This window comes from Talpa europaea (assembly GCF_964194135.1).
Source record: "Talpa europaea genome assembly, chromosome: 7".
In the NCBI taxonomy this organism is placed as follows: domain Eukaryota; kingdom Metazoa; phylum Chordata; class Mammalia; order Eulipotyphla; family Talpidae; genus Talpa; species Talpa europaea.
Window position 1 is genome coordinate 115001721 of NC_140074.1, and position 17304 is coordinate 115019024.

Below are 17304 nucleotides of genomic sequence, written 5' to 3' on the forward strand. Positions count from 1 at the left end.
GGAGAGGTCTGCTGCACCATGTGGGTAAGCACCCTGGCCAGGGATCAAACTCGTGCTGCAGAGGCTGTGGTCAGCTTCATAGGTTGTGTCTTAATCCCTTGCGCCACCAGGGAGGCCCTGCCATACATAAGATTGTATAGGTAGGAGGGGAGTCAGGATTTTACTGTGTGCTTGGGATCTTTTTTTATGACTCTAGCTGTTTGTTGCTGAATTGACTACTGAATATGTGTGAATTAATGTGCATACCTGAGAAAACTGAGAATGGAATTCTGAGATCAGAGGGAATGGTACTGCCGGAGCCAATAGTAGAATATCTACAGCATATCCTACCTTTCTTTTCTCTCTAGCAGCACTGATCCTGCTGCCCATGAATTTTTTTTTTTTTAAAGCTAGAGCTACACTATAAGATCTGTCATTAAAATTTAAATTTTTATGTACATTTATTTTTTCTACTTTTTTTGTGCATTTGTGAAATATGGTGCATATTTTACTACAGATGTCAAGAAATGCTTTAGAGTGTGGGGTTTTCTTGTGGGTGTGAGGAAGAAAGGACAATGAGCTATTATTGCCTGCCTAGAGGAGTGACTAAAAAGACCAGATACAACATGAGTCCTGTGGTACTTAACTGCTCAGATGACCGAGTTAGAGGGACCTGAGTTCTGGCCCAAAAGCCAGCTAGCTATTGGCAGTTAGAACACAGTTAATCATTAATGAGTTGCTGGAGTTGAGCAGGTCATTTTAATCTCCTTCATTTGGAGTTTATAAAATGTTAATATTGTGAAGATTAAATGAAACAAAGGGTGTAAATGCACTGGCTGACTTGTAGTTTATGTTCAACAATGTCAGCTGGAATTTTGTTGTTTATTACACTTTCCTATTAAGTATTGGTTTAATTGGGCTGGAACCAGTTGCATGATAAAAACCATTTTTGAGTATCAGAATACTATAGCTGTAGTTACTTGGGATAAGTCATTTGAAGAAGGTTTAGAATTCAACGTTTTCTAAATTAAAATTTTAAAATTTATTTAAGATAAGAATTTATAGAATGGACTTTTGGGGGTAGAACTGATTGTATCTTTGTATTTATAGTAATCTTTATTTTAAAATATTGAATAAATGGATTAGTATAAAGTAATGTAGGGAAGATTCCTCCTTTCTTTATCTGAATAATGAAACTTAGATTCTTCTATTTGAACTAACCAATCAATTTCATATTACTACCCAGAATATAGGAATTCAGTTTAGGTTTATTAACCCATACCATCATTTTGTTATAGTAATCTCACTTTAATTTTTTTCCTTCTGGTAAAAAGAAAGCAGTGCATTATTTTTGGTTTACTTACATAAAGACCAAACTGTATTTCTGCAAGACTGTTCTTTAAATGTTGGTAAATTTTAAATTTAAAATAAAAAGTATGTAAATCTCAAAGTTTTGGATGTACTTTCACATACTTTTTCCATGTTATTCTGTGTTCATTTTTCTTTGCCAGATACATTCGTTGTTTAGAATATTCTTAATTGAGGATCATTCTAAATTAAAATTTGAAAAATTAATTATTTAAGATAAGAATTAATTTATAGAATGTACTGGTTGGGGAGGTAGAGCTGATTGCATCTTCTTATTTATAATTATCTTTTATAGTGTTTATTTGATAGAATTGTCTTCATTCATGCAACTAGAGTTCAGCTTTTTGTTTATTTGAAATAACCGTTTCATGACTTAACATATTTCTTAATTTTTGTACATGCATGCCAAATAAAAATTTCACAACAAAAGCATGCTTTTTAAAAATAAATATTCAAAGTTGTTTAAATATTTTTAGTGCCTGTCCTTTTAATATGCCACATGCACATGTTATTTAAAGTTTAGAAACTTCCAAAGCCATTTTATGCTGCAATTTTAAAAATTCAAAGAATATTCCCAAGGAAGAATCAACATTTTCTTGTCTACTGTTAATATTTATATTCCTTTAAGTTGTTAATATATCCACTCTTGTTTTTTAGACTTCATTTTTTTCCTTCATATCATGCTACTATCTAGCAAAGGCTTTTCAGTTTTCTGATTAAATTTGTTGTATTTTACATGCTAAATACCAGATTTAGCTCTCTTGAAAGTGAACTATAGGGCGCAAGGGATTAAAACCCAACCTATGAAGCTATCAGCAGCCACTGCAGCAGGAGTTCAATCCCCAACCAGGGAGCAACCCACATGGCGCAGCAGAATCTCTCCTGCTGCTCCCCTCAGCAGTGTATTTCAGTCAATCTGTCTATTCTGCTCCCCGCTCTGTCTCTGGTGAACCCTCTCACCCTCCATACCTCTGGCCTGTACCCCAGTTCTTATATGCATAATAACTCTTTTTCTAAAAAAGTGAACTGTAGATTATCAAGATTCAAATAGTACTTTAGAATTTTTTGATAATTTGTATAAATGATATTCTTGAAGTTCTCACTTCCATGTTGAACTATCATAGGTTTCCTTATCTGAATCAAAGGGTTTTGATTTTTCATTTGCTTTAAATTTGATTTTTCATTTGCTTTAAATTATTGTAGATGATTACATTAAGCAATGATACCATTAAATTAGCAAGCAAAATATTTTAACCTTCTTTTCAATAAATCTACAGACACAAGAAATAAACATCTTTGTATTAAATTATTTAATTAAATCGGAAGCTATGCTAAATCCTTTGTAAAGTAAAAAAAGACTATAAGAGTGTGGTTTCTTCAAAAGTGTTTTGTAATTTCCCTTGTTGATTTCCATTTAATGAATGCATTTCCAAATGCCAATTATATTTGACCAGTGGTTTTCTTAATCTCCTCCCCAATGTCTACATTCTAATTTGTATTATTAGTGATAAAATTATGTAATAAGATGTAAAATTTTTTTTGCTAATGCTAAGCAAAATGTTGACTACTTTTATGGAAAAAGAAACCTTAAATGTGAGCATTTGCATATTCCTTTGCCATTAAATTTTTTTATGGAACTATGTACGAGTAGTCTGATAAATAAGGACGTTTCACCAAAATGTTTCCCTTGTTAAAAACATTGTTTTTATTCTAGGTATTAGTCTTAAAATGTGTATTTTTTTTCTTTCTTCAAAATAGATGATTCATAATTATATGGAACACTTAGAAAGAACAAAACTTCATCAGCTCTCAGGGAGTGATCAACTTGAGTCCACAGCTCATAGTAGAATTAGGTAAGCTTTGTTATACATTTTTTGCCTTGAGGAAAATTGAAATAAATAATGTTTCTGTTTTTCTCTGTTCTCTAATCCTGAAGAATAGTCATGCAGATTCAAAAAGCTGTCTAATGTGGTTGGAATACAATAGGAGAGAATAGTATGGAAAAATAGAAACAGCTTTCACTATTAAAGGTGAATTGTGAGCTGGGCCCGATCAAGCAGCATATTGAGGTGTTTTGATTGTCTTCTAATACTTATTGGTGATTACATTACATTTTTCTGATTTCTGGAATGCTGAAAATTTTTTAATTCTCTTGTGTAATTGGTTTAAAGTCCTTCTTGTTACAGAGAGACGTGTTTGAAAGGGTTAGCTAGACATCTGTTTGATGTAGGAGTGCGAATAAATTATGTAGATCTCCAAGCATGGTAGCCAATCAGCTAAGCCTGGACTCTTAGAAGAGAGGAAAATAGTTAATAGGCTGGCAGTGGGCTCTGGATTGCTGCATAAATGCTAGGAGCAGCAGCTCTATGGTTAGGAGGTGGGGAGAGTGGGATGATGTCATCGATTCGGAGCTGCTGCAGGATGGAGTGGAAAGCTGCTGCTGATGGCATTGTTTTTGTGGCAGCAGCTGAATGACAGATCCTCACTACAAAGATATCCCTTTGGCCCCCGTGTAGGCCTCCTGGTTCGGGTGTTTCACCATGCCAGCACAGCGCCATGAGTCCTGGATGCATGCTGCTGTTTGTGTTTGGCTTTGTTGGCGGGGCGGTGGTCATTAATTCTGCTATCTTAGTGTCTCTCTCTGTTTTGCTGCTTGTGCACTTTTCTATTTCTACCGGTGTGCCAGCTCTGACGCAGAACCTACCAAGGATACTCAGGTACTCTAGTCTCTCTTAGAAGCCCCTGTTTAGTTTTTTTTTCTCAAAATTTTTAGCTTCATGGATCTGCTTTGTAACCATTTCTGTTGCAGATTGAAACAATAGAAAATGGCCTGAAGCTAGGATTTCTGTTCTCATTTGTAGTAATTTATAGGCTGTCACTTAGGAATATGGTTTTCTGTTTGGAAAGCACTGACCTAAGAAAAAGGATTTTCATATTGTACCTATACACAAATACAAGGTCAGTGTGGTCTTTTTTAAACAGTATGTTCAAATAGTAAAGGGGAGAGCAAGAGCATAGCATGGATCCAAGTTGATACAACCTTAGCGTTTAGCATTTGAGCATTTCATGGCAAATATCTTATATGCTGGGACTTGCCGTAAATAGATATAGGCCATAGATTTTTTGTTGTTGTTGTTCCAGTTATCTTTTGATTGATGGAGCTATCATATTTGCAATTTTTGTTAGTAGCTCATGGGAATTTACAATTTAAATATTTTCCTTCTAAAACAACATGTATATTAAAATGAAAGAATTTAAGCCTTTTAAAGAATTTAAGCCCTTCCCCCCCCATTATTTATACATCAAAGTTGTGAAAGCTTTACAAAGCCTATTCACCATTGTATTGTCAGATGTTGTCCTTTCTTTGTAGACTTGGGTGACAAACCTTCATGCCTGCTATGGAGGTAGTAATTAATTTCTAGCTTTTCTTCTGTTCATTCTATTTGCACCCTGTAAGAACTATCTTCTACATTTTAGAGGTTTACCATTTTGGTTTCTTTTGTTTTCTAACTCGTTAAACTAAAACTATCTGATTTGATTCACATTCTGCTTTGTGAATGGCTGTAAATGAGATTAATAGTGAATAGCTTATATTATTTAAATGTTTACTGAAAATACTCAAATCCTAATTGTGGATTTGGATGAATTAAGATGAGTTAAAGTAGTAAATTCCCTCAAAGTGTTCTTTTTTTATTAACCATGACTCATTTTACATCAAACATTCATGTAAGCTCCAGAAATTAAATTTCATCTATGGGCTAAAACTAGATACTGAGTACTTATTTTGCTACCTGATTTTGTAAAAATTGGTGGAGCAACCATATTACATGTGTATATTTTAGTACATAAAAGATTTGTGTATGTGTATATGTACATATAGGCATTTAGAAAAAGAAAAGCACATTAATTCAAGAATACCTATAACATTAAAATAAGACTAATTTTAAAGAGCTACCTTAGGTGTCAAGGAGGCAGTACTGTGCAGTGCCATGCAGCACTGTGTAGAGGCTCAGAGGCCTTGGAGCTGAACTGCCTGGGTACAAATGCTCTGCCACGTGAGCTGGAGAACCTTTGGCAATTTGTATAATCTCTGTCTGAGTTTCCTCTTCTGGGGCTCTTATTACTACATTGGGTGGTTTTAAAAGTAAAATTAGATTATTATTTTGTATTTAATCTGTTGAAAGATATATAGTAATTCAAACATGAAGTTTTTATATTCACTTCTATATATCTCATTTTTTTGTGTATCTCATTTTTAGCAGAACTATTTTAGCTCCAGCTATTTTACTAATAATTTATGATTAAGTTCAAAAAGTTCCTTGACACAAAGTTTGCTATTGATATGTCTGAATATGAAGTTTTCAATATTAAGATTAAATTATCAACTAAATAGTTCCAAAGACCTTGGAGTTCATCAGGTCCAACTTTGAATCACTTTGGGCATCAGTTTTCCAAATCCGTACACTGGGAAAATAATACCCACTTCCTTACAAGAACTGAAAGAAATAATGTAAATAAATCATCCATCTCATTGTGCTGCCACACGGTGGATGTTGAACAAATGTACTCTGTCTTACGACTGTGTGTGTGAGAGTGTGTGTGTGTGTGTGTGTGTGTAAGTACAGTAGATTTTGTTAATGAGTGATTGTTTTAGATGTGAGGCTAGCAAAAATGTTTCAGAAGTATTTGTCAAATTACTTCTTGTTAAGGTGTAACATTTAAATAAATAAAAATGAATATATGGAACTAAACTAATTTAAAAGAGAATGTAACAAAATTCTGATAATTTATGGTAGTTTTGTTTCTAGACAGTAAGAGCATATTGAAACATTTGGAATATATATCTGCCTCTTGATATTTTTCCACATGTAGTCCATTTCTTGGTTTCTTCTGCCTGGGAGTTTTACTGAACCACTTAATACAGAGTACCCAACATGCACACAGATGTAGTACAGGACTAATGATCACTGTCAAGATTTCTTTTTGAAATTAGAATTCTGGTTGTCTTGCATAATTACATGACCTCTGTCTCCCTAACTCTTATCAATAAAATCAGTAATTTATCAATATAATGTGGAGAGATGTATCTGATAATATTTTTTCAGAGTTGGAACGATGTAGCCCATCATTGACCCTAATGCAGATACTAATCAGTCTCTCAAAAAGAATTCCCTCCCTGTAGAAGAGTTTCTGAATGGTTAATAAAAACAGTATAAGTTACATTTATTATTTATCCCATTAAATGCAGGTTAATTCAAATAAAAAACAGTATAAGGAGATGTGACTTCTACTTGTGTTTTTGGATTGTAGATTTAATTAACAGGAATAGGAATGTAAAAGTTGGATCTACTTCACTCTTCCCCTCCGTAGTTTTGTACTTTTTCAGTATTTGCTTTGTGTGAAAATGAGTGTGTTGTTGTGTTACAATGCTTTTTTTTTTAAAGATTTGTTTATTTATACATACAAGAACTGGGGTACAGGCCAGAGTTGTGGGGGGTGAGAGGATTCACTAGAGACAGAGTAGGGATCAGATCAGGCAAATTGACTAAAATACACTGCTGAGGAGTCAGGAGAGGTCTGCTGCTATTGGTTGCTCCCTGGCTGGCCTGTGGGTGAGCTTCATAGGTTGCATCTTAACCTCTTGTGCCACCAAGGAGGCCCCTGTATTACAGTGATTCTAATGACTGGCCTATATTTCGATTTCTGTTAGCAGTGTGATGGATTTGCAAGAAGTCGGTATTATCTTACTGCTGTTTCTGTATTTTGAGTTAGAGAAACTCTGATTAGATTTTTTGTCACTTCTTTGCTTGTCATTAAATTTTTTTTTTTTAAGTCATCAAGTAGCTCTTTGACCTTCAGTTTTCAGTTCCCCAAAATATATTCCCACCAAGTTGGAGGATTAACAAGATTGTATTTTATAGACTAGGACATTAAAACAAAATCCATACTCCAATCATTGTCACCATTATTTGATGCAAGAAAAGGCATTTTTCAAATTAAAGAAGTGGGAAAGATGGAGAAAAAGATTTGTCATTCTCAGGAAAAGATGCTTATATGTTATGTGGAAGTCTGTGTGTGTGTGTGTGTGTGTGTGTGTGTGTGTGCGCGCGCGCGCGCGCATAACGTTTTATATTATTCAATAAGGATATGTAATAAATGATGCCTTTTTTGCCATATACTTATGAAAACCTGGTTGTAGTTGGGAATAACTGGTATTAACAGAATAGTTGACTAGTTTAATTTTTGTCTTTTGGTGGTTTGGCAGTTTGTAGTTAAAAGCTTAGCTTTAGTGTTAAAATTTAGCCTTTTATGGTGCTGCCTGCTTGCATTTGAATTTTCCTCCCAATTAAGTAGAAAAGGTACTCTAAGTGTGAAGAAGTGACAGATAATTAATTCTAACTGATAAAAGTCCCATTGTTTCCATTAAGTGCGTCTTCTGACGGTTTTACTCATCTTTTCAGATGATTTGGAAAGGAAAAGCAGAACACCCTTTGTGTTGAGGGCATGTTTCAAAAATAGGTTAAGTTTCTTGTATAAAAATGAACTTGTAGAACAAAATTTATTTGGCTAAACTGAATACTTTCCCACATTTATAACCTTTATGTTTTTATTACATTCTATTAGTGGAAGGATAAGTTCCAGGGCACCCCAAACCTTCTGTCTCTCTTTGTCACTTTACATTCTTTTGAATTAATGACCCAGGATGACCTGTTAGTAGGCTTGTTTCCATCCTCTAAAAGCCCTTTCTTTGACTTGGGATCTTGTGTGCATCAATAAAGGATGTGTTTTTGTTGAAATTCTATTTTCATTAAGATTACTAACTCTTATTCATTAAAATTTCCCATAAAGCACTGGGAATTCTATAGTCTTTTAAAGAATTTTTTGGCCTCGTTTGAAAAAATTGACAATAGTTTTCTCCTGTGTACTGTTTGAGGAGCTTATTATTGATTCTATAGGAAATAGAGCTTTCAAAATTGTTTTTCCCTCATAGCTAACTGAACATGAGTTAAAATTTAGCTGCTCTTCTTACTATGTAATCAGATCACATACTGCTTCCTGGGCTAGGAACTCCTCAGTAACTTGTGAGCTATCCTAAATTGACTCTTGACTACTTTTCTTAGAGCTAATTTAAACTTCAGAGACTATTTTCTCTTTGAGAAGTCCACTTGTTCAGATATCTGATCGATGACTGTAAAGCAGTGACAGCTTAGGTTTATTGTTTATGGTCATGACAAATTAAAAATGAATGAATTTTTACTTTTTCCCTTTCCTTTCCAAATAGAAAAGAACGCCCTATTTCATTAGGGATTTTTCCATTACCTGGTGGAGATGGATTGCTTACACCTGACACTCAGAAAGGTGGAGAGACCCCTGGATCAGAGCAATGGAAGTTTCAGGAATTAAGTCAACCACGTTCTCATACCAGCCTGAAGGTAAGCTTTATTCTGCCAAAAATCTTCAATTTACATTTTATAAACTTTCTTATCCAAATTGAAGTAACAACCAAAATGAACTAGTTTGCATACATTGTGCTTTGTAAAACTTCTTTTTAATTGGAAATGAACTATCTCTTCCCAAAGAGTTTTAGTTTTTGGCTATTGTTTTTCAAGTTACGAAAACTTGTCAAGCATCATCACATCTTGATTAGCATACCAATAATAGTTATATTTAAAATTTCTATTTGACAGACTACATTATATAAATTTATGATAGGACAACTAGTGAATTTATTCTTACAGACTGAAAAATCACTGCCACCTGAAATTCTCCTTGGTTCATACTGCTGGAAACTTCACAACTCTTAGGGTTTCACTTAAAAAAAAAAAAGAAACAAAAAAACCAAAAAAAAACCGGTTCATTTTTCAAAACATTTCATAAGGCAGTATCCCAAAGTGCATTGTGATTAACTAAAAAGTCATGGTGTTAATTCTTCACGGCGATATTCTTGACCAATAATTTGTCGTCAAATAAGTTATAAATAATACATAAATACAATATGTAAACAATATACTCTTGAGTGGAAAAATATACTAATAACTTTTTAAAAATATTTAAAGTTATATCTCAAACTGGAATATTTATAATGGAACTTTGTTACATAACAAAATCTAGTCTATCATAAAACAAATAAGCCACCTAAAATGAATACAGTGACTTACATCTTTTCTCCTTTTTCTTCCTCTCTTTTTCTCCAAATATTTATGTTTTAAGTACATAAGATAGTTTGTGTGATACACCTAAAATTCTAAGTCATTTATTTACTTACATTGCCTGTTTCTTTCCATTAAGAACATAAAATCCATGTGCTTACTGCTAGATCCCCACCACTTAGAAAAGTCCGGAGTACGGGCCTCCCCGGTGGCGCAGCGGTTGAGCGCTGGGTTGCGAAGCTGCCCGCAGCCTCTGCAGAGCCGTCTGGATCCCCGGCTGCTCCCCGGCCACTGGAGGAGGGTCCCACATGGCACGCAGATCTCTCCTGCCGCCCGCTGCTCCCCTCAGCAGTGTACTTCGGTCCTTCTGCCTGCTCTGCTCCCTGCTCTGGCTCTGGTGAATTCTCTCACCCTCCCACACTTCTGACTATACCCAGTGCTTGTATAAATAAATAAATAAATCTTTAAAAAAAAAAAAAAAAAAAAAAGTAAAAAAAGTCCGGAGTATGTAGTGGCCTCTCAGAACATGCTTGTTGAATGAATTACTTGTTTTACATGTTAGAAAGACTCTGGAGATAATAAAAACGGTCTGTTTCTCAGTTCTAGAAGGTAGAGGCATTTAGACTCTTTCCATTGGTCTTTGAAATGTGCTAAAAACAGTAAGCAATCAATAAAACTTTTAATAAAACAATCAAACTTTTCTCCCATTGCTAAGTATTTTAACAGTGTAAGGCCGACCTTACCTTTCCCCTTATCTTTCTCTTGTTGCTCAATTTGATATAAGTGAATCATGCACATGTATCTGGTATTAGTCCACTGCGATGCTACCAGGAAACACTCTCATTCTTTACTCCTACAGCTACTCTGGCTTTTGAAAACATTCCTGTAGGATTAATATATCTTCAGAAACACCCGTCCCTCAGTCGCCTACATGCTATGTTCCTTTTCCCAAACAAAATTAAGTAGGAGGGATATTTTTAGTACATCAGAAATGTATGCCATATGGTAAATATATTTTAGCTGCTGTCCCAAAAAGGCACCTTAAAGGAAGATTATTATAATTCTCTAGTTATTTAACCCAGTGACATGCTGTGACAGAACTTTACTGACAAGTTATTTTTTTTTTAATAGAGGCATGTTTTTATTTATTTGTTTGTTTGTTTTGTTTTGTTTTGTTTATACATGCACTGGGCACAGTCAGAAGCGCGGGAGGGTGAGAGAATTCACCAGAGCCAGAGCGGGGAGCAGAGCAGGCAGAAGGACCGAAGTACACTGCTGAGGGGAGCAGCGGGCAGCAGGAGGGGTCTGCATGCCATGTGGGACCCTCCTCCAGTGGCCGGTGAGCAGCCGGTGATCGAACCTGCGCTGCAGAGGCTGCGGGCAGCTTCGCAACCCAGCGCTCAACCGCTGCGCCACCGGGGAGGCCCCTGACAAGTTATTAACTGATTAACAGATTATTTATATGGCGTTTCATCTAGGAGTTTTTAATGTCCCCTAGAGATACAATACCACAGAGGGTTTCTAAAATAAAATCCTGTCTTTTCTCTGGACATGGGGTTACTAAATGAGATTAAGATTCAACAATAAAGGAATTCCAGGAATGGAGTGGTATATTTCAAAATGGGAAAAGTCCAGTTTATAAAGTATATCTAATAATTAGGGCATGTTTTATTATTGACCTAAGTGAGCCCTTATTATTAACTGGAGATGTCTTTCTCTAACTTTTCTTTTTATAACATTTTATTTTATATAATTCTTACATCATTTTTCATTTTTGCACAATGTATGCATTTTCATTTTGGTTATATTCCCCATACAATTGCACTCCCCTCTTATTTTGACCTAGTCCTTCCTCTCCCTGCCCCTCCCCGCCCCCTGTCTTTCTCTAACTTATAAGAGACTGGTTGTTGTTGTGCTGCACCCCCCCGCCCCGCCCCCCCGTGCTGGTCCGTGGCATTGTTGAGGGTCTCAGGTTTTCTTGTGGACTGTATTGCGCAAGTCTTGGTATCCATGTGTGACAGAAACTGAACTAGACAATGTCTAGTCTACAAGTTTCATTTCTCTGAGAATTGGGAATGACCTAGCTATACTTAGAGGTTTGTCTTCATTATGAAACAGTTGAAGGTGAGAATTATAATCAATATTAATTTTACTAGCACAACTTTTTTTTTTTTTAAAGATTTATTTATTTATGCAAGAACCGGGTACAGGCCAGATGTGTGGGAGGGTGAAAGGATTCACCAGAGACAGAGCAGGGAACAGAACAGGCAGACTGACAAAATACACTGCTGAGGGGAGCAGCAGACATGACAGGAGAGGTCTGCCACGGCATGTGGGTTTCTTCCTGGCGGACTGGGATTGAACCCTGCCCTGCAGAGGCTGCGGACAGCTTCACAGTGCTTCATAGTGCGGCGCTCAACTGCCTGCACCACCAGGGAGGCCCAAAAGAATAACTTTTTTTTTTTTTAATGTTTGTAAATATTTTTAATTGTATTTTTTTAAATAAATTTTATTTTTATATTCCCCATACAATTGCAACCCCCTTATTTTGACCCCAATCCCTCCCCTCACCCCCCATAGAGTGTCTCTGGTTCATAGTTTTTTGTTGATTTTGATTTTCACTTTCTTATAGTTATTCATTTTCCTGATCCCTTATTTAAGTTTTCTAGATTCCTGCTATGAGTGAGACCATCCGGTATTTTTCTTTTTCTTTCTGGCTTATTTCGCTGAGCATGATCCCTTCCAGCGCTATCCATGTTGCTGCAAATTGCATGTGTTTATCTTTTTTGAATGCTGAGTAATATTCCATGGTATATATGTACCACATCTTCTTGATCCAATCATCTATTTTTGGGCATTTGGGCTGTTTCCAAAGCTTAGCTATTGTAAATAGTGCTGCTATAAACATAGGGGTGCAGGTGTTCTTTGGAATTGATGTTTCTGTGTCCTTTGGGTAAATACCTAAGAGTGGAATTCCTGGATCATATGGAAGCTCTATGTTTAGTAGGTCCAGAAATCTCCACACAGCTCTCCATAGTGGTTGGACCAGTTTGCACTCCCACAAACAGTGCAGGAGAGTTCCTTTTTCTCCACATCCTCGCCAACATTTGTTGTTGCTAGTTTTTTTAATGTAGCACAACTTTTTTGTGAGAAAACCACATGTAGGCTTATAACCAAGCAAGCAGAATGGTAAAAAAAACTGGCAGAAGAGTGACAGCACAGGAGATTTGCTAGTGGTTATAGTTATGGACCTTCTTTGTTGCTATGTTGCACACTTCTCACTGTGAGAGAGTTACAATCAATAAGATTATAGCTTCAGGTATTGGAAAAATCTTCCAGGAATGGTACACCTAGAAAAATGTGCAAGTTGTCCTTAAAAAGAAGTCTTTGTACATATTATTCCCTTTTCATATTCTGTGGGGAAGATCAACAGACAAGTAAACAATTGAAATAATAGAATTGCAAATATTGTTATATACTATTAAAAGAAAACAAGGTAAGGGATTAGGGCATATTCAGTAGGAAGAAGAGCTTATTTTATGATGGTAAAGGAAGTCCTCATAGAGGAGACGACTTGTACCCTGACACAAGGGATGTGCAGGTGCATGGGAACATTTGGAGGATTGAGTGTTTCAGGATAATCAAGTATCATCTGTAAAGGCCCTGAATGGGAACAAACTTTGGCATGTTTGAGAAGTAGTTGTTTTCTGTTCCTTCCACTGCTCTGAGGCTTTCAGTTCTACCTGCTGCACTGACGTGTCTTTTTCTCTGGGTCACCAAAAACATCCATCTTTCTAAATCTCTTGCGTAATTCTCAGTCTTTACCCTATCTTGTAGCAGCATTTGACACATTGGAGTCCTTTCTACTACTTGAAATACTTCACTTTGTTCCCAGGTCACCTCTTCTCCCTCTACTGCTTCCCCTATGGGGCCCATCCCTTTCCCTCTCCACATCACTAATTTTCTTCACTGCTCCTTTCCTTTGCTGGTCCTGGACCTTTAAATGTTGGAGTTCCCCAGCGATTTGCATTCAGCCCACCTCTACTTAATCTGAGAAGCTCAAGTTCCATGTTTGCAAATGCCATCCACACAGCAATATTCACAAATTTGAATATCCAACCGTGACCCCTTCCTTGAACTCTAGACCTCTGCATTCAATTGCTTTTCTTTATAATTTTCCCACAAATATATTTGTATCCTGAAAAACCATCTTTCAGGGCCAATCTCTAAATGCCAGAGTTTACAAGAAGTCTCAGCCATTGATGTTCTTCAAGTTTAGGGATCTGTTCAAGGCCAAAAGCAGAAGAGGTCTTTTTATTGTATCATTAGCAGAGATTGTTAGGTATCTTCTAGTGAAATTGGTAAAAAGCAACTTCTGTAGTTAAATGATCAAAGTTGTTTTGTTCAAAATGTATTATAAAAATGCTAAGGCTGGAAATGAACAAAAATGTTAGGATTGTTTATCCAACTGAATTCTATTTATGAACAAGCTACAAATAAAGAAGAAATTTGAGAAAAAAAGGCCAAGACCCAACAGTCCTGAAGAACAGTAAGAATAAGGACTTGGGGCCTTCCCTGGTGGCGCAGCGGTTGAGCACTGGGCTGCGAAGCTGCCCCCAGCCTCTGCAGCACCGGTTCGATCCCCAGCCACCGGGTGAGGGTCCCACATGGCGCGCAGACCTCTCCTGCCGCCCACTGCTCCCCTCAGCAGTGTATTTCGTCAGTCTGCCAGTTTCTGTTCCCCGCTCTGGCTCTGGTGAATTCTCTCACCCTCCTGCACTTCTGACTGTACCCAGTGCTTGTATAAATAAATAAATAAATCTTTAAAAAAAAAAAAAGAATAAGAACTTGTCCTATTAGATATCAAGACTTACAATAAAGCTATAATTATTGCATTATTGCCTTTCCTCTTTGCTTTCATACACTTCAGTCCTGAAGTGATTACTTAGGACAGACTAAGGCAAGCATACAGAGGGTGGGTGGGATGGGACTGAGGTGGTAGGTGTCACAACCCAAACAAGGACTGTGTCCATGTGGGGGTTATAGAGTCAGGAGACCAACAAGGTAAAGAGCATTTCCAGCAGAGATGCAGCCTGACTTGGGGTGTGTCAGATCCTCAACAGAATGATAAGGACATCTCTAAGGAAAGGTGCTAGGCATAGGGTGTCAGAACCTGAGTAGGTGAAGCAGGCAGTATCCACTTGGGGTAGGGGAACAGTCTTTTTTTTGTTCCATAATCCAATCCAGGATTCTACATTAAGTTGTATTTCCCTGGTCTCTTATAACCTATGATAATTCCTCAGTCTTCCTTGTCTTTTATGCCCTTGAGATTTGAAGAGTACTGGTTAATTATTCTGTAGAAAGTCAGTTTGGGCTTCTGTGATGATTCCCCTTAATTATGTGGCGGGCAGAAGATGTATACACAGATAAGGGCCTTGGAGTGGGGGTTGGGGGGGGGGGTTGTAATGCCGGAGAGGAGAAGACATGAGAGACTATGCCCTAGAAATCAAGGGACAATACAGCTCAGAATGGAAAGAGTTGCTCACAGAGTGAGCTGCTATAGAGAGGTCTAGTAGAATGAGCACTGCATTTATAAATTTGTAGCTGTAGGTTTGGGGAGTTTGAGTTGCCAGGTCATTAATCGGAATGAATGTGAATCGTGAAAGGAGGAAATAGAAAGTGTAGATTACTCAGAAAAAGGTGGTTGTAGTGGGAGGAGAGAAATAGGATAACTTGAGTTAGCAGGGTAGAGGGAAAAGTATTTAAAGAATGGGAGAGACTGGGTTGTTTTCAGGTATGAAAGAATGCAATAGAATGAGAAACTAGAAGCAGGAGGAATAATGAGAGATAATTGGTATATCAGAATCATGGAAGATGGGCAGGTAGAAAGGGATCACTTACTAATTGCAATTAAAATCTTTGTTGATGAGACACCTTAGTTTTTCCTAGTTCATTACACACAATGCCTTATATAATTTTGCATTTGTATTCATGATTCACAGATGTAGGATTGCTGGGTCAAAGCATGTGTTTAAGATTTTGGCAGACATTGCCAAAATGCCTGCCAAAGCTATTTGAACTCTCCTTAGCAATGTCATAGATGTTTCCTATTGTTAAACATGTTTAGAGTTCAGATATCACTCTGTTATGCCTATCCATGGAAAGAGAATGAACTCTTAAGTATCATTTAAAGCGAAATTTTCGGGCCTCCCTGGTGGCGCAGTGGTTGAGCGCTGGGTTGCAAAGCTGCCCGCAGCCTCTGCAGCGCCGGTTCAATCCCCGGCTGCTCCCTGGCATTGGAGGGTCCCTCATGGTGCACAGACCTCTCCTGCTGCCCGCTGCTCCCCTCGGCAGTGTACCTGGGTCCTTCTGCCTGCTCTGCTCCCCGCTCTGGCTCTGGTGAATTCTCTCACCCTCCTGTGCTTCTGACTATACCCAGTGCTTGTATGTATCAATCAATAAAAATCTTTAAAAAAAAAAAAAAGCGAAATTTTCATGTTGTTTTCTAGACCTTAATTGGTACCAACTTGGCAATAGTTTCACTGATTGCATCCAATTACGTGCATCGCAGTATGTATGTATAAACTCCTATAAATACCTGTGTATAACTCCATGAGAGTATTCTTTTTTCCTCTGCAGATATTCTGGGTTGTTGAGTGTTAGTAGAGTGTGCCTTTTAGAACTGAGAAAAAACTATTTTAACTAAAAAGCAATTGGATTGGTACCTACTTGGACAAATGTTAGAGTTCTTTTAAACAATAAGCCTTGAAATATTTTAGTACAACTGCTGTGAGAAACTCTTGTTAGCCGAGTTTGGTATGTAAAGCCAGTGGTCAATGTGTGCTGCATTCTTCAGGAGATGTGTTTAGCATACAGATCAGGAGATGTCTAAACAGAGCCAGCATTCTTGTACTGAAGAATTTTCCATCCTCCTCCATCTGTGGTTAAGTTCTTAAATTGTTCCTATTTCTTTAGTTTTCCTAAACTTGTATCTCTATAGCACTTGAACCTTTTCCTGTATCTTTTGTGATTAAAGATTCGTATTATAAAATGCCCGTGTAATTTTAAAATTTTAAAACTCCCATTTTTTCACTTTTTATTTTGCAGTATTTTAGACTTAAAGAGAAGTTGCAGAAATAGTGCTTAGTTTCCCTTATACCCATTACCCACCCAGCTTCACCAATGTTAACTAAATGTAGTGCAATTATCAAAACTAGAAATTAACATTGGTACAATACTGTTAACTAAATTACAGACTTGTGTTTGGATTTTGCCATTTTTTTCCACTGCTCTCCTTTTTCTTTTCCAGGATCCAATCCAGGATTCTACATTGTATTGAGTTATATTTCCCTGGTCTCTTAGAATCTATGACAGTTCCTTAGTCTTCCTTGTCTTTTATGACCTTTAGATTTGAAGAATACTGGTTAATTATTTTGTAGAATGTCAGTTTGGGCTTCTTTGATGATTCTCCTTTATTATATTTTTGGCAAGAATATTGAAGTAACGTGGTGATGTTAACCTTGATCAATCACTTGGCTCAACTGGTGTGTGTTGGCTTTTTCCCTTTATAATTAATATCTTGGTGATATATTTTGAGACTGTGCAAATATCTATTTCTCCTCAGACTTTTATCCATTGATTTTAGCATCGAACAGTAGATCTTGCCTACAACAATTAGTCAAGTTGCTGTGAGAAAAACTATAAAGGAGGACTGTATTTTTTTCTGGGGGCTTTCTCCCTCCATCTTCCTCTGCTTGTTTAAATGCATGGATATTTGTTTTATTCTTTTTATTTTATTTTATTTATA

The 17304-nt window shown here is 36.7% G+C and overlaps 1 protein-coding gene across 9 annotated transcripts in view; it reads left to right on the forward strand.

The window, feature by feature from the left end:
- Positions 1–17304, forward strand: part of SPAG9 (sperm associated antigen 9) — a gene marked incomplete at both ends in the record, with an annotated part of 115738 nt that overhangs the window by 56304 nt on the left and 42130 nt on the right. For 5 of the 9 annotated variants that reach the window (XM_084236191.1, XM_084236187.1, XM_084236189.1 and 2 more), the window contains 2 exons: positions 3106–3200; positions 8630–8780. In XM_084236191.1, the coding sequence (XP_084092317.1) occupies positions 3106–3200; positions 8630–8780 (246 nt within the window). Of the gene's footprint in view, positions 1–3105; positions 3201–3903; positions 4065–8629; positions 8781–17304 lie in introns of those variants that run through there. The other 4 variants (XM_084236193.1, XM_084236194.1, XM_084236192.1 and 1 more) reach the window with 1 other exon arrangement.